General features: G+C 37.0%; 1 protein-coding gene across 6 annotated transcripts in view; it reads right to left on the reverse strand.

Annotated features, from left to right (window-relative positions):
• Positions 1–588: 588 nt before the first annotated feature.
• Positions 589–18,391, reverse strand: part of ppp1r12b (protein phosphatase 1, regulatory subunit 12B) — a 61,665-nt gene continuing 43,862 nt past the window's right edge. The window contains exons 6-12 of one of the 6 annotated variants that reach the window (XM_088639838.1): positions 11,215–11,231; positions 8,551–8,686; positions 7,918–8,022; positions 7,289–7,339; positions 6,827–6,877; positions 3,557–3,766; positions 589–2,051 (exon numbers count right to left, since the gene is read on the reverse strand). In XM_088639838.1, coding sequence (XP_088495964.1) covers positions 3,632–3,766; positions 6,827–6,877; positions 7,289–7,339; positions 7,918–8,022; positions 8,551–8,686; positions 11,215–11,231 — 495 coding nt within the window. In that variant the 3' untranslated portion in view covers positions 589–2,051; positions 3,557–3,631. Of the gene's footprint in view, positions 2,052–3,556; positions 3,767–6,086; positions 6,145–6,826; positions 6,878–7,288; positions 7,340–7,917; positions 8,023–8,550; positions 8,687–11,214; positions 11,232–18,391 lie in introns of those variants that run through there. The other 5 variants (XM_088639842.1, XM_088639840.1, XM_088639843.1 and 2 more) reach the window with 5 other exon arrangements.

Below are 18,391 nucleotides of genomic sequence, written 5' to 3' on the forward strand. Positions count from 1 at the left end.
TGAACAGAAATTACATTAATAAATTAATTACATTTGCCATCAATGGGTCTAATCAACAGGACATGTACAGTACTGCAAAGGTCACAAGCCAGTACTGTTTGAAGCAAAGTGAACTGTACACCTGCGATGCATTGTGCTAATCTTAGTGTGATCTTAGTATTTCTCTCAAAGACCCTTTTAAATTCACATCTTGCAAAAAAGCCATTGTAGCATTGAGGATGTGCATTAATCTGCTGGGTTCAGTCAGTAGAAAGGTCACCAGGTGAGGTCAATGTAGCACTGTGCAGTCAGGTTTCCTCACAACTACTAGAGTTCTGTACTAGACATTAATGCCCAGGTCATCTCTTTTGGATTATGTACATTTCATGGAAAGGCATCCTGTGCTGTGGTCTACAAGATTGTTTAGCTGCAGCATCTTGCCAGGTTAGAAATTTCTAGCTGTGAACATCTCAGAACATGTGCAACAGTGCACTGACACCAGTCCAGTGTACCTGTAGGCAAAATGGAAGCTTTCTAGACTTTCTAATTAGGCTTGAAATTAAACAGGAACAATTTTACTTTATAATAAAAATAGGCAAAGCAGTATAGTACTGTAGTTATTTTTTATTGATGTGTCACATTCCATTTTTAGGATTTTCAAATATATAGCATAAATACATATTAAATAGTAAACACTGGGGCTTGCTTTACTTTATATTTATGGGAAGGTTTTCACTTGTTTTCTTTGCAAGTCAAATGCAAGGCACAGGAAGCAAAAGTGTTAAAGATACTCTTAAAGATGAAATTGTAATTTTACCAAAGTTTCTTCATCATGATGTCATCATTTTCTACCTATATACTGTAATTAAACATATAAAATGGAAGTCATTAATGTTTCACTTTTTGGCTGAGATGTATCTTGCGATAGTTTGAAGCATCTGCAATCATTTCTTTTAAAATATATCTGCATCAAGAAGTGTACATTCAAATTCTACTAATGAGACTTCAACATGAAATATTGGAAAAACTGCCAAACCTAAGAAGTATGATAAGTGAAATCCAAGTCTGTAATATGATCAGTTTACCAGAATTAGAACTGGAATTGAAATAAGTTGACATAAACTATGATACATTCCATGCCCTGTGTAAAATGTTTCTCTCAATGTAATGTACTGTAGTCTTGAGATTTTTGCACCGTCTGGACATTTGTATATTTTCTGGATATATTTCAATCAATGGGGAGCTTTTAAGGAAGGATTGTGGAATGCAGATGTTCTGGAAATGGTTTATGATCATGGATAATTTGAAAAGCAAGTGGAGGGTAAAGGTAGGATGAAGTGAATGGATGAATACAGTGAGACTCATGGTCTCTTACCTGCTGATAGTCAAGCAGAAAAGATCCTGCTATTAGATTACAAAGTCAGTTTGAACACCCTTATTGAATGTTTAAGCTGAATATGTACTGTAGACTAAAAATTAGAATTGGTACCGTACACACTCGATACTGATAACAGATGTCTACACGTAATCTCTAGCTAATATAACATAACACCTTCAACACTCATTTCTTTGGCAATAATTTAAAAATATGTCATATAAAAATCTCTGTAAACCTTTGTTATCTTGTGTGGTAAATCAATAAAAGAGTATCTTTATGAAATACTGTATAGTCTTAGTGTAGTATGTGACTCTTTCTAATAGGGTTTGTCTGTCTTCATGAATGTTCTAGGGAGGGGCTCCAATGAACTTGAGGCTATGGCTACTTAAAATGTTACAGAGTCCTGGCTGCTACTCCAACTAAGATGTGTTTATAGCAAGTCCCTGATTGACGAGTCTTTGTCCTTGCATCCTCTACAGCAGTGTGAGTAGTTTATAGCAGGTGCAGATCTGTGGTGAGCCAGCGAGTGATAGTGAGCCAGTACTGGACTGTGAGATGGCCGTGGATGTGCATGCTCTGCAGCTCCTTCGTTTCTGCCTTGTAGTCATCACTTTGACAGCTTGCTGATGACACGGATTAGGGCTCCATTTTCATCCTTCAGCCTTTGGTTATCAGATTTGAGTTCAGTTAAAACCTGAACAGATAGAGAAAGGGAGGTTTGTAAAGCAGCAGCTGGAAACACTTCAAATAAGCTCGGTTTTCCTCAAGCAGATTGTTCTTCAGACATTGCTGAAATACCTTTGAGAGCATTTGACACAATCTGTTCTTTTTAGTCAACCAGCAACAAAACATAGTTATTCTGACCATTGCCTTTGATCAAGAATATACTCCATAATAGAATATAAAATAAATCATATTATACATTCATTAATTTAAAAACACATGATTTGATAAAAAAAAATCCACTTTAAAATATCCTTAGAGAATTTTACCCCTTATTTTTTCCACAATAATTCAGAAAACCTTAGAGAAATACCATTCTCAGTGGGGTAAGTAAAATGCATTATGTCTGAACTTTCAAGTGTCATTGGTACTATAGTTGTTTTTCAAACACAACAACCAATTTCAACTGTCTGTGCATATACAATAATTCCCTGGAATGCACAACACAAAACCACTATTAATAGTTCAGAGGCAAAGATGCTGTCATTGTTGTTAAGCCTGTAATTTTAATATCCCATTGCTTGACAGCTGCTGTACATTTAAGGATTGTTTCTCAAGAGCAGACATCTTTAGCAAACAATACAGCTGTTACACAAACACAAACTTCCATAAACAGTTACAAGAAATGATTGCATTTTCAATCAGTTGAATTCCAGTGCTCAATGATACATAGTGTTTTTTTTCTGTTCAGATGGCATATATTTGACATTAAATTATAGAAGGATAAATCCACTTATTTTTTGAAGATCTGATGTGATTTAACATACAGTATGCTCAAGCTAAATCTTTTCAATGAAAATGAAGAGCCTATTCTTTATTTCCTAAAAAGGAAAATTGTTTTCCTTATGTTCATTCTGTGGATAGACTCTAAAACATTGTCCTAGTTTACCAACATGTTTAAAACCTTTTACCAACATGTTTAAAACCTTAGAACTAAAATATTTTGCACTGCTGTCATTAAGGAAAGAACGTGTAGTTGAAGTCTATCAAACCAAGCGTGTTGTTTTCTAGCAAAGTTTTAAAACCTTTTAAAACCACAGTAGGTGCCATGAGATACGCTTGGTTTGCTTGCATCCAGTCAGTAAAATGTTTACTTTTTTACACGTACCTAGCCATGTTGTTGAAGCTCATACACTGGGAACCTTTAAGAAGCAGCTGGATGAAATCCTGGGATCAGCAACCAAATCGAGGATATTAGCAACTACTGTAAATGAGCATGATGGTTTGGATGATCACTTAAGTGTTACCTTCTCATGACCTTTTTATTTTTCTTGTAGGTTTAATTTGGTTGTCACCATAATTCAAAATTAAAGCTTTGGACATAGGACCTTTTGTCTTTATTGAGGTTGAAGGAAAAAAGAAAACAGTGTACAGTATCAGACTGTAAGTCACAGCACAGAGAGAGACTTGAGAAAAGTACAGCCCAAAGGAAGCCTTCAATGACATAGTGTGGGGCTGTGTGGGGTCATGACCTGCCTGAGAGCAGTGCAGCAGAGAAGACATGTGAAGGAACAGGAGGAGGAAGAATGGAGAGGAGTGGAAGAGTGGGGGTTAGAGGTCTTCAGTCTCTGGCAGGGAGGTGACCTTGGATAGCTTGGCGATGACCCGCATCATGGCTCGGTTCTCTGCCACGAGCCGCTCGTTCACCCAGCGCAGGGTCTGAATCTGTGCCAGCTGGGGGAGGCTCTGGAAAGATGAGACAGAGGAGGAGGGGAGGGAGATACAGTGGAGGACAAGCAGGCAGAGAGAAACATGGACAGACAAGGCAAGACAAAAGCAGCGAGCAAAGTGTACAGAGCACAGAGTGAGGGACTGTGTTTTGAAAGCATAGACCTTGCACGGAACAATAGGCCCAGGAATGGTTCGATTGTACTGTCTGATTGTTGGTTTGGCCCTCACAATATATAATGATCTAATGTTCATTATATTTGTGCCATGGTCAGCACAGAATGCAAAGTGGGACAGAAAACTCATGACTGTTGTGTTCAAGTCCAATGTACAGCAATTGAGAAACAAAAATAATTTAGAAAACTCAGTCAGCATGTCTTCAGAGGTGGGAGGAACCTGGAGCACCCTGGGTGGAAATTCCCACACAAACATGAGAGGGAAATGCAAACTTCAATCAGACAAGTGGCAGAGGGTGGAAACAAAGCCATGATCCTGGAGCTGTGAGGTAGCAATACATATTGTAGTACCACCATGCCACTGAGCCATTTTAAAATTACCATTTCGGTTTATTTTAATCGAAGGACAATGAAACATTAAAGTATTGTAGTGTATGTGATGTACTGTAAAAATGACTTTTTAAGAGAGCCCCTAGTAATTCCCTGTTGCACTGTATTTTCATGATATGGTGGTTTACACATGGCCTCATACGCAGTTTTTCCACACTCAACGGGAGCATGGCTTAAGTAAGGTAACAGGGGCACCAGTATAGGCAAGAGTTAACAACACATTTGAAATTGGCTCTTTTCCTTTAAGGCCATTTGGTAACATTTACTGTGGAGCTGTTAAAATTATTAGTCACTCCACTCACACAAACTCGAGTAATGAGCTAATGGCCATCCTTTTAACTAGCCAAAAGAAGCTACAGTATTGTGAACAAAATGATGAAAGTAAATAGCAACAGAATATTTATTTTTTAAAACATTATAAAATGCATTCCTGTTACTTATTTCAAAACCTACACCAATAAACTGTCAGAGAAACTAACTTTATTTGACTGATAAGCGGATGACTCTTTTATAAAGCTTGTATTCTTTCATATAAAGTACTAGAAATCATCTTATGCTTTCCATCTTATGCTGTTTTGAAAGTAGAGAGTGTGTAATCAACTTAGTGGCTTTGCTCCTAGACAAAGCATTCTTCCTCAAACCAGAAGGTATATGCTTTACTTATTTATTTCCCTTGAATAGCATATGATATACAGAAACATAATTTAATTGACGAGTAACGTGTGCTATATAAACAAATTGATTAATTTTCGTGAAATAGTCAATTGGAAAGACTTGCAAGCCAGAAAAGACTCCTAAAAATGCAGCTAAAAACATCTCCCCAGTGTCTTGTTCATGCATTGAGACTATTGCCTCTATGTAAATATATTTTGGATTGGTCACAACCTTTAAGACTTACATTTTAATCAGTGAAACACTGACGTGAACAGTATGCATCCAGCCATCTGTGTTCATACCACATACTTGTGCAAAAATGTATTTCAGATCTTTTGAAAAACATAATGGACACATTTTACTGTTTGGTAATATGCTGTAATTGTCATTGCATGGTTAAAATACTGTTTGGTGTGATCTGAAATTTCTTCAGACTTAGAAAGGGTGTTTTAGAAATCCCATGCAAGCGTCATTTCAGGATACAGCAAACTGGCCTGAGTTCTGATGTACAAGCCTTGTGCTGTTCAGTCTTAAGCTTCTTAATAGGCCCCACTGCTGCTGGTTGCTGGTTCAGTTTCAGACAACCTTTACAGATTTGATTTGATAGTTCTACCAACCAAATGCCTGTGATACTGCCTTGGATAGGAGCCTAGTGAAACACTTCTGGTGCCACCCGGCAGTGTCCTTATTCAAATCTGTATTTTTTGCGTGTTGTTTCAGTCCAGTACACAATTTGCTCCATGGTAACAATAAGTTTAGTATTTTTAAAATCAATTAGGCTATTGTTTATTTAAATGCTTTTTAAAACTTCTATATATGATTTTCAATTCTCCTAATCATATATTACACACAATGCTTGATTTCTATGTAGAGCTTATTCTGAGCCTAAGCAAAAAGATCTGAAAATCATTAAGTGAATTAAAAGGAACCTAATACATTCAAGAGTGGATAACAATAACAAACTAAAGAAATCAGAAACACGCAGAGTGGGTGGTGTGTATGAGGGTTGCTTTAAAAGGCTGGTAAAAAGAAGCCTTTGTCATGGACAGGCCATGGCCAGACACTGCAGGGGTGTGTGGCAGCAGGAAGCAGGTCTAAGTTTTTTCTGTGCCACTCACCAGAAGCCCTGCACCAGGATTAATGAAAATGAGACCACAGTCTTAGAGAGCTGTCCTGCTGAAGTAACGGTAATAACATCATTAAATGCAAAGAAGTGGCCACTAAGCAAAATCATTTTTTAGCTTTCCTTTCTTGAAACTTTACTGCAAGCATGACATGAGAAATACTTGTGAGAAATACTTGTAAATACAACAATAGTATTTTTAACTGTAAAAATATGATATAATGTATCATTATAATCAAAGATTTGGAAACAACCCATAAAGATATGATGGGAACTAAACAATATTATTTATTTTTCGCTGTTATGCTTAGATTTTTTGGGCTGCCATCACTCTTAGTACTCAATGTTTGCAATTTATTAGAAAGTTGTCTATTAAGGGTTGCCAAGATGAAGCTGGAGATTACTGTGAAGAAGAATTAATAGTATTTTTCTGTCCATCAGGCTCTCTGCACACGTTAAGAATGGCACTGTACTATGTATGTATTTGTGTGCATACTGTGAATAGATACTAAAACTGTGCTTGAAATGCAGGCACTAACTTTAAAGTAATAACAATCATGTAAATACCAATAGTATTAATTCTATCCTATTGTTTTCTTAATTAATACAAATATGATGCTTCTTTAAGGGCAGGGAATGATTCATTTTGCTATTGTTTAGTTAAACTAAACTAGTCTGCACTAGTGAGGACATGCTTGTTAAGATCTATCAAACATCTAATGTAAAAACCTTTACCTTGAGCTCTTCCTCCATTTCCGACACCTTTTTCTCCAGAGTGCGTTTTTCCTTCAAAGAAGTAAGAAAATAATAAGATGTAAGAAAATAATTTATATCACAGAGTCAGGAGGAGATTTTGCCTCTGTTGCTGTCAGTCTCAATTATTTATTTCTATTCTACCAGACAGTCAATACAAAATTAAGCATCAAGCTTACAGAAAGAATTAACCCTTAAAAATAATGTAACTAATAAGTTATAAAGAAAAAATGTAAAATTTAGTTAAAAGGAAGGGAAAGAGACCTAAAATTGGGTTTTTAAAGAGCATTTGCCAGTGCTAATATTCTGCTTATATGAAAAAAGATTTGAGAACAACTGATGAACATTTGTCAAACTATGGAAAGGGTTTAAATTAAATAACAGGATCCTTCAGTATATACCCTTACTGATAATAAGGAATTAAAATGAGAAAAATGTGAATACCCTTTTCTCAGTCTCAAACACTGTGGATTTTTCAGACATGCTATCCTGCTTCTGCAACAAAAAGTGGCAAAGTTACTGTAACAAGACAGAGTTTTGAAACCAAAAAAGATCTACATTGTGGCGACAACACATACAGTAAGATTAATCTCTTTTCATTCTGAAGTGAACTACTTATGACATACTGGAAGGCCTTAGCTGAACGTACTGAAACAAAAAAATGCGTACATTTGACTAGACACTTGACTAGATTACACATAGGAGCAATTAAAGGTTTATTCTGTGCTGAAAGAGAAGAAAAGAAAGTGTTTTGGCTGTGGAGCATTCTTCAGGCATGGGAAACGTGTTTCTTTTCTTCTCTTTTCAGCATGGAAAGAACCTTTATTCATTCCTGTGTAGCTTACACATGCTGACGCAGCTGCCTACTTGAACTACTTAGATTACACATAGTTGTCGATTAATTAGTTTGCAGATTAAAAAAAAGTGTTTCTTTTTTTGATAGTTTAATAAATCTATTAACTCTGGACATTAATAGATAATATTTGGTGAGACGCTGTTTCAGAATAAACAGCACTGCATTCCAGACATACTGTAAATGATAGTAAAATGTAAGCTCTCTCAAACACATTCACCTGTGTGACTTTATCCAGCTGTGTCCGGATCTTGGCGAGCTCTTTCTTGCTGTCTTCCAATTTTGATTTTAGCTTTTCGTTTTCAGCCAAAGCATCTTCGTACATCTGTACAACCAGATGTTAGAATGAGAAAAGGCACTGAACAGGTGCTAAAAGGAAACTTCACATACTTCATGCTAACAAATAGTTTCATATTATAACTGTAGTTGGAAGCTGTCTGATTAATAGAATACTTATACATAATATATCTTTGAGAACTAACGAGTTACTCTAAAAAGATTTAAATCTGTGGTAAATGAAAAAATCTTCCAAGCAAATCTAGAATCTAGATTCCATCCTTTACCAGTGACATTATTTTGCAAAGAAAGAGAATAATTTAATTACAAATTGGCTTACGATTTCCCACTGCACAGAACTCCTTTTAACTGTAAAGTGTCATACTGTACATGCACCTACATTTGAAAGGCTTAGCAAAAATCATTACATTTGTATCATTCAATTCTGAATCTTGCACACATATCTGTACAAGCTTACTCAAAAAGAATATTATATAAAATTGGTCATCAGTGAAGAATCTTATATAAAATCATGGCTGTTGGTTTAAAAGACAACTGAATATAAACTGTAAAATGCCTTTTTATAGTCCTTGGTGTTTCTGTCTTCCTCAGACTTGCTCAGTGAAGCCAAACGATTCTCTCGTCGGGTGTAGGAACTGGTTCGGCTCAGCAGTCGGTCTGTAGCACTGTCTCCAGAGCTGGAGGAATCTAACCTGCATTTAGGAATGAGAAGTCCAAAGTCAACATCTGATGACAATATTGATGACAATACACTCCCCTTTCCGTTCTGTAAACAGACATGGCATTGGAGATGAACAGCCTTAGAAGTGCAAGGGCTGAAAATCTATTAATTTCAAAAGAGAAAGCAGATTAGGTCATTCTAAAGCTGAACACATACTGTAGATCTTCTGCCCCACAACTGAAAAACCTGAAGGGGGCAGCATATGAACCATCTTATTAACATCAGTAGTTAAGAATAATGCAATGTACAGTAAGGTAATGATTTAGCAATTTAAACTGTATAAGAACACAATCATATACAAGACTGAAAGTATGCACTTACTGCATACATTACATGTGTCCCATAATAAAGCTGCTATGAGCCTGATTATTTTAATTCAAGACACGTGTTGTGAAAAGTTTGCTTAATAGCAAAATGGTGCTGTGCCAAGCGTACTGCCAAGCGTACTTCTACCCCTAGAAAACAACCTAAAACCCACAAGCAAAACAGCTCACTTAACTCTGTATTTAAGCAGTATAGGTAAAGGACTTTGAAATGGTCAAAATAGTTTCTTTATATGAGAAAAATTAAATTACATCCTCTCTATCATCCGTGATGTGTATTAAACTTCATAGTGAACTATCTAAATGGTAAACAAATAATACTCGAAATTCTTAAACACAGTATTAGTCTCATGCTGGAAGTCAGAGCATGGACACCACTGTTTATAAGCAGTAAGGCAGGTTCCCATTAATTTAGGGGCAGTTAAACAGAATTCCTGTTGGCCCCCCAAAGTGGCCTAATAAGTGATGTTATGCTGTGGTAAAGGCATTGTGAGTTTAAGCCTGGATATATGTCATTAGCTAAATGTGACCAGGCTGTCCTAAGTGGAGTTGAGAGGTGCAATTTGTTGAGAAGAAAACAAACTATATGATTGGATTAGTAAGCAGGGTTCTATCAGCTATTAATGACACATCAGCCCCTGCAGCCTACTAATGAGGTGCTTGTGAGCTTGCAGTACTTTCAGTGATGGTTGAGCATCTCCACCAATTGACGGTGAATCTACATTGTGCTAAAAGACAAATAGCTCTGCTGTAATGTGGACAGGTCAAAAGAGTTTGTCTACACTTCCTCATTCTACCCTGTGAGTATGGTTTGTATCCTCGAGCTGACACATGAAAAACACTCAGTAGGCTATTTTGGATGAGTAATTGGTCAAAATGAATAAAACATGCAGTACTTGCAATATAATCTACATACAAAACAGAGACATGTTGACTAGTTCTGCTGATGAAGGTACTACAATTTCTGAACATACTGTACTATTTAAAAAAAGTTAAAAAACTCATTACTTTTAAACTCAAAACTCATGGTGCGTCTTTATTTTGTCTAATTAAGACAATTTGTTTTAAATTAAATGCTTTTGTTCCAGAATTGTTGGAATTTTGGGAGTTGACATTTCAAAGGAGTGCATTTACTGTAGGTCTAAGAATAGGAGGCCCTTTATTTTAAGAGTTGTGGATGTCTGGTGCAAAATCAGGCATTGGATTAAGAAAATGAGACTAAAATAGAATCATGATTGGAAAGCTCCCTCTCCCAAATTAAACATTTTACGTTTTCTTATATCATGGACTTGAGAGGATATCACACAATTCTGAACTATACATTCAGCTCAATTTCCTCAAGAGAATGAAATAAATGTGAGGGATTCAGTGTGAAATGAGTGGCTAACAGCAATGGCCATTGTCCTGGTGGTCGCCCATGTTGTTCCTACAGTAAGTGTGAAAAGAAAGCAGTCTGTCTAGGGTGGGATGTTGTTATGTTAACTTAAGGACATAAAATAGGTACAAATTAGAAGAGGCCATTAGGCCCATCTAGCCTGTTTTGTACCTAATTGACTCAAGCATCTCATCCAGATGTTTTCTGAAGAAAAGTTCAGAGAAAATGAGGTGGTTATGAGGTCACATTCCCCTGTTGGTTTTGGAGTAATTGGAAAGATGAGGAAATAGCTAGTGAACAGAAGAAAAATGCTCTTTTTGATGGGAGCATTGTGGAATGAAGGAAAACACAGATGATACAGTAACTCTATATCTGCTACTGGTTCTATTAATTAATTGAATAAAATAATGGACTTAATTGGTTACAAATGGAGGTTTGTGCCAATTATTTGTTGATTGATTGTTTAGAAAACCTAGTGAAACCTGCAGTACAGGGACCCATAAGGAAAATGGTGAACTAACCTTGAATTGTGTAAATGAACATGCCCTGGTTTAATATACTGTATGTATAAGTTGCTGATAAATTGACATGATAATGTTTATATACTGTACATGATAGATTAGGTTTGTAAAATAATTAATGCATATGTAGTTTAATGCATATGACTACTTTGGTGTCAGTCTTCAGAAACTACAATTGAACTATGTTTTTATATTCAAAGTGTTTTCCTTTTCATAAAACCATAGAACTATGGATATACAGTAAATGAAAGTTACAGACAAAAAAAATGCAATTACTTACCTGGATGTCCTATCATGCTGTAAAACAAAAAAGAGAAAAGCAGTTAATATGTAAAAAGATTAAATTAATATTATCAACATATATTAAATGAAACATACAATATCCTTATTGTACCTGTAGGCCCAAGCGTATTGGAATGGACTGAGAGATTTGCCTGTCCTTTAAGTATTTACTGGAAGCTCTGTAACTAATCCTCAAATACATCCATCCACCATTATTTAATAGCTTTACAGGCTTGCAGGGGAGCGGGATCCTGTGCCAGCAATCAGCGGGCACAAAGCAGGATACGCACCACATGGGATGTCAGGGCACACACAGAAGCAATCACACACATTCACACTCAGGCACAATTTTCCCAGAAGGCAACCTACCTACTGTATATGTGTTTGGACTAAGGGAGGAAACCAGAGCACCACAGCAACATGAACACAGCATACAAACACTACGCAGATAGCACCCGAGGAATTGACTCTATGGCCCCAGGCTGCATGTTAACCACTGTGCCACTATGCCGCCCTGCTTCTATCCCAATAAAAAGAATAATACAATTACAGCTCTCAGATATGCCTTAAACAGGTTCTCCTATTTTTTGAGCGTATGGAGTTGGACATGTTTCAATAAGGGTCTTAGATAACATAACAACAGTGACATCATTTTTTGTGTAAAGTCATTTTATTTCCAAAAAGGAAAATAAGGGTGTATCTAAATAACAAGGTGTATACAGTATATAAGAAAGGACACTACACATACCGTGATTCTGAGAAAATTCTCTTTCAAAAATAAGGGCTTTGGTGAAATGAATGTGACTGAAAAAGAATTAAAAGCCAAATATACAAAAAAAAAACATTTGGAGGATTAATTTAAATCAAATAACCATAGAACAAAACTGGGACAGTATGAAGAAAATGACGGGAATAATGACTGATAATGAACTTCAGTTTTCAAATGAGCTAAATTTAAAGTTTTGCTTTTCACCAGGTATGATAAAGTAGACATTTATGATTCTTGTTATAAATTTCTAAATTAAATTTCACTTAACAGTTCAGACATGGTTATCATTAATGTAGACCAAGTCATGAACACTTTTCAGTCTACAAATGTTTGTAAGGCAACTGGTGATGATCATACACAGCATTTATTCTGAAGTTCTCCGCAAGGAAATTAGCTCCAGATTGGCAAACAATTTTCCAGATGTGTAGACACAAATTTTTCCTATATACAAAACCTTACGTATTATACCCCTCGCTAAGAAAACCTGTCCAAAAGAACACAGTCATTTCAGGCCAATACCTCTTATGTCAGCAAACTGTGATGAAATCATTGGAGAGGATCTTGGTTTAGGCATACAGCCAGTAAATGGTAAACTTGATTTATATCACTGTGCATGTATTCTAAGATAGTGGGGCAAAACACTTGAACAGAGCCGTTAGTATTTCCTCTGATACCCCACATGCTTTGCATGAAGAATATCAACTGGTGCCATCAAACAGACATGTTAGAGATCCTCAATGCAGACATAACAAAATGGGGAATTTGTTTATCCTGTGTTCAATCAAACTACTCAAAAAATGAACTCATAATAAAGGAGTATCAGTTTAGGGGCAAGTGCAGTTAGTGGTTATTTGTGAAAATGAAGGGGTATTGTGCAATTATAGGAGCTTAGGGTGATTGTGGGAAAGTAAACTTGCAGGTTTTGGTAAACTGTGTGAATCCTTGTAGGAGGATTGTATCGTATAATGACTATGTATGGGTCGATGTTTTTATGTATTGTGAGATTTATTTTTAATGTACAGTAGTGTTTATATGTAATGTTTGTATTTTTTTGTAAAACTCCCCATGTGTTAAACAGTTGTTTGGATGCAAAACAAACAATTATGATATACTGTAGTATCAGTTTTATAGAGTTATTGTTGTTTTCTTTTTTCAGTTATTTTAGAAAAACTCTAACAAACCCTCACTTCTTGGTAGTATAGGTCTGAGTAAAACTACATCTTTTTTGCCCATACAGGACTGACTCACAGTAGGAAACACATTCATCTTTATTCCACAGTGGAAAAAAAATGTTTCAGGTCAATCACCAGGAATTATGTACAGTACTTTTAACCTATATCATTATTAAATGTAATTTTAATTTAAAGGTTATAATTTGTAAATGGTTTATGCATTTTCCCATTTATTCTGTTTATTTGCCAGCTCTTAATGAACTGCACTCACCCCTGCAGCTTTGTGCAAGCACAAGCGAAGTGAAGAAAAGGTTAAGATAAAATACTGTACATACCTACTGTATTTCAAAATGTGTACTGCTGGGACATTAAACTATTTACACTGCCTAGCAATGTTGTAAAACAGCAAAGCTAAAGTATCAGATGAAGTATTAATGGAACTGCAGCCTTGCAAGTGCCTTGAAAACTCTCATTACTATAACTCATTACAGGAAGCAGGAAGCCAGCTTCATTCTCTTCTGACCGTGGCAATGCCTGACCAATTCTGTTCAACCAGTCGGAAAATTCCATTCGCACTCACCCATATCAATCCAGGAATATCTGTACTATAAGGCCTAAATTGCTATCTAAATGAATCCTTCACAGACTTAGAGTAGATGTTCCAAAATGAGAGATAGAGGGATCAAAGCTCTTTAGATATTTTTTATTTTATTTTAAATTGTGCATTAAAAAAACAGTTCTGTGCCATAGTTGATTGACTATGGTAAAAAGCCAATGTTTTGATAAGAACCTGATGCTGCAGCTCACCTACTGTGTAACAAAACCTCAGCAATCACTCAAGCAGACCTTTAAAAAAATCAGGCCCCAAGACACACTGACCCTGAAAAGTGATATGCTCCCTGCTGGTCTTATTGCATTCTTTTTTACCTACTGCAGTCCTCTCCAATATCTTTTATCCAGTTTGTCATTCAAGAGCTGTTCCCAATCCATCATAAATAATTTCACTTCGCTACAAAGTTATGACCTTTTCAATTGGGACTACTTAAATGTGTGACTTTTGTGCTTTTGAATGGACCTTGTTGACACAAGGAGTCCTGCTTTCTAAGGAGGCAAAGGTTTGCAGGTTGCCTTGGAGAATAGGTGAAACAAACCATGGTCTTTGCCACTGCTATTCTTGTTTTAAATAGTGCAAGAAAGTTAGGAAATTAATCAAAATTTAACCTGAGAAATGTCACACATTTTAGTGAAAGATTTTGTATTGTGTGTATTATCTGGCGGCGAGGCTTATTAATAAGAAAGAATTAAGTGTTCTGAGCCTTCCCAAATGAGGCCCCATTTCTCTGTTCATCTCTGTGGTGCAGCCACAGAGAAACTATTCATGCAGTTTCTCCCAAAGGGGGATGCACTTAGCTAAGCCTGGCTATCATAATCAATGGTCATCCATTGGCGCCTATCTGTCTAGGGAGTGCCAGATGGACATCTGGACTGCATTCCTAAGTGTCAGGAGTAAGTGACTCATATCTCACCTTGATCAACCAATCAGGGACTGGTAGAGCTGAGTAACCAACGTGGGACTCTGATGCCCATGGAACTTTCAGCCAATGAATGAGCTGAAGTTCCTTCAGGTAAAAACAGGCAACACAGAGAGCCTGAGAGATTCAGACATTCTGTGGACTATTCTAACGGGAATTCAAAGGAGAATTCCAGGGCAGGACGGCCCAGGAGCAGAAGGCTCCCAGGGGCAGGACATTCTCGCAGCGCGCCTCCTGACCATCCTGAGACTAAGCCCGGACAACCACGGAACGGCCAGTGTGTCCGAGTGCCAGAACTTTCCTTTGTTCTAAGAGTCTAGAGCGGAGGTTGCCAGAGAGTAACCAGAGGATCCACCCGAGGTTAGCACCAGCAGCAGGCCTCGTGAACAGGTCGGAACTGTGGACAGCTGAATCACTATTCAGAACTAGCTCTTCATCAGGAACGAACCGGTCCTCTTCCTGACTTGCTGGGACCCACAGTCATCTTTTCTCCTGTGCACAAACTTTGCTAGTTAAAGCCAACACTAACTAGCCGGTCAGTGAGCATCTGCAGCGCACCGTCGCAAACCGCACAGCACAACCTGGCACGGAGCCAGAGAGCGCGGATTGGACAGCAACAAGCCTGCAACTGTTTCTTTGTGCCCGCAGGAGATCTGAATCCCCAGAGATTGGATGAGTATTCAACTTCAATGCATTACAGCTCGAGAATTCAATTGTTATCCCAACCAGTTGATATCAATTTAATTCCTAAGAGTTATGTACTTGTTTTGAGTATCTAATGTAGAAGTTATAACCAAGTTCATTTATGAAACGGTCTAAATGAATGATATACTGAACGTATGTCCTCTTGATATATATGTAACTCTTTGTAACTGACTGAATATATATATCTTTTGTATTCTGATAACCCTCTCGATAAGATCTGTTAGGTTTATATGCATATTCTATGAATTAATAAATGTATCCTCGTGTATTAGTACCTGTGTGTATGCGTTGTTTGAGTTATATAGCATGTTTGGATTCTAAAGCCATCAAAAGAATCAATTTTGTGATTTACTGCTACAATTAATAATTGTCCCAGTAAATGCCCAAACCCTACAGAACTGGTGCCTTCAGAGAGCACACTACGTTACATTTTTGGCATCCCTGTGCCGGCTATGGCAACATTACAATTATGTTACCCAAAAGTTTTGTAATTATTAATAGTTTGAGTCCGTTTCAAACTATAGTTTGAGTTTGAATCCACATGGCTCTTTCAAGTTACAAAGACACATTGGTCAATTATGCCAAAAAGCTGACAAAGGTCTAAGGTTTTATGTTTGTAAGGATTTGTGGAGCTGCAATTCTTCAGTATTAGAATACAAGAACATATGGTTAGATATGCACCTTTTGGCACATCTTATAAGATATTTTGCTTTGCTTTCTTCTTTTCATTTCTGATCTCATGTTCTCTACATTCCAGGAGATTAGGAGTTCTGCTTCTGCATGGGAGAATTTCATAAACACTCACTGGGAGATTTAGCTTGTCCTCAAGGGAGCTTGCTCTTTTTTTCATTTCTTATGGGCCTATTTTGAACGAAACTTGATTCTGATAAACCTGATTCTCATGAAAGGAATGAAATATCAAATGCAAAGAATGAAACCAGGGGTATATAAACAACACCGAAAAAGGACAGAGAATCAACCCTTCCACTTATTTTTTTCCTCTGACATTCACGTAGTTGAGCTGGACTTACAGTACAAAGCAATATACTGTATACAGTATCTATACAGTGTATCAGGATGTTAAGGGATTAGAATTCTTCATCATTAAGAAATCTTTAAAAACGTTTAGCGATTCTGGATAAAAAAAAGTATCAGCCTTGATTGATCACAAAAGCCAGGCTAATTTGAGAAAATAGTGTCATAACATTACTAGCACCTAATCATAAATAAAAAGTACATATATAATAAATAGTAGTAAAGCCCTTGTCTTGAAACTCTGGATCATATTCATACATCCTTGACCATCAAGCTAACACCTGTCTTTTCCTTTTGATAAAAGTTTATACATTTGAGAAAAACGAAGATGAAGAAGATAATCTACAGGGTTAAAATATGCTTTGGATTTCTTTTACTCCACAATCCACCACACATAAGTTCGTTAAATTGAATACAGTGTTTCTGTAATCCCATTTCTCCTCTATAAATATTTATGTGCTGCCGCTGCAGCTGCCTGTCCTTATGTGGTCATGCACTCAAGTTCGGGACGGATGCTTGCTGTGGAGCTGCAGAGGAGATCTTTCCAAAAGCCATAGCCCTTGCTCATTAACTGAGGTCGATCTGCCACCAGGGACAACTCCCTGATGAAGACACAGCTATTTAAAGCTCTTTATGTGCGGTCCACACTTCCCACAACAAGCAGCTGAATCTCTATTGAAAAGAATAATTATTTCATGTTTGTAAATAAAACAAGCAAATCTATTCATTCTGAGTGACCACAGCACAGGCACTCACCACTTCATTATACTATTTAGCAAGTGGTGGAAACTTTGCATTTATTAGATAGCACCCAGGAGATCTCAAGAATCATGTTCTTATTTCCTCTATTTCACTGTTCTTTCCCATTCCACCATTTAATACTCTCCTTTACATCCTCTCTTTTTTTAGAAATCCATTTCTTTCTCCCTGTCTTCATCCTTCTTGGCAATTTGCCCCCTCTAGCTGTCCTCCCACCTTCCCCTGCTCCTTTGGTTCAGTGTATTTCTAGGGTGCCCAAGCAGCTGGCCCTAATTACACCCTTAATTCATCTGCTAATTTTTTCCAGCAAGAACCTATATTACTATACAGGGACCACACAACCATAGTCAGTTGTGTTAGGGACTTCAGACAAGCACAAAAGCCAGGTGCATTTTTTCACTAAACTCTGTTTGGCATATTATTAACAGTTCATTTTAACATCTGTATTTCTCCACACTATCAACAAATCCTATTACTGTGGCAACCAATAAAGAATATAGCTGAGTTCATATCCTTGTAGTGCCTTTGCAATAAATCACCATTACAGCAAATACATAGCCATTACTGAGTTCCCTAATGTCTTGTAGGTCTATCTGTTATTAACAAACACTTCCTTCCCATCCGTTTCATATTATAGCCACATAACTCCTTATAAATTAGCTAAGACACAACATGGGAGTAAACGCATGATTACATGATATTTTCCATTTGCTACAATCAATTCCTCGTTAAGACTTTAAAAAAGAAAGGACCCTTAATTTCTTTTACTTGGTAAGAGCCTGAGAATAAAACAGAGTGTTCAATGTGAAGGAAGGATTTCTGATACATGTTAGTACACATTATCAGTAGGAGCAAAGACATACTGTACTGTAATATAGACTTAACAGGAAGTTCTGCTTGGAGTTGGGAAGGCCTGTTAACTTAATGGTCCAGAAGTAACAATAACATTGAAATAGGGTTGGGAGACACATTGGTGTACTGGTTAGCATGGCTGCCTTGCAGCAATGGGGCCCTTGTTTCAATTCCAGACCTTGGATGTTATCTGCATGACGTTTGTATGTTACCCTCGTATTTGTGTAGGTGATCTTTGAGTTCCTGTTCTTGAGTCCAAAGACATCCTTGTACAGTAGGTTAATTGGCTTCAGGAAAAAGTGGCCCTGGTGTGAGTGTGTGCATATACTGTCTTTGACTATGTGTGCCCTG

Source organism: Lepisosteus platostomus, chromosome 7, assembly GCF_059453375.1.
Source record: "Lepisosteus platostomus isolate fLepPlt1 chromosome 7, fLepPlt1.hap1, whole genome shotgun sequence".
In the NCBI taxonomy this organism is placed as follows: domain Eukaryota; kingdom Metazoa; phylum Chordata; class Actinopteri; order Semionotiformes; family Lepisosteidae; genus Lepisosteus; species Lepisosteus platostomus.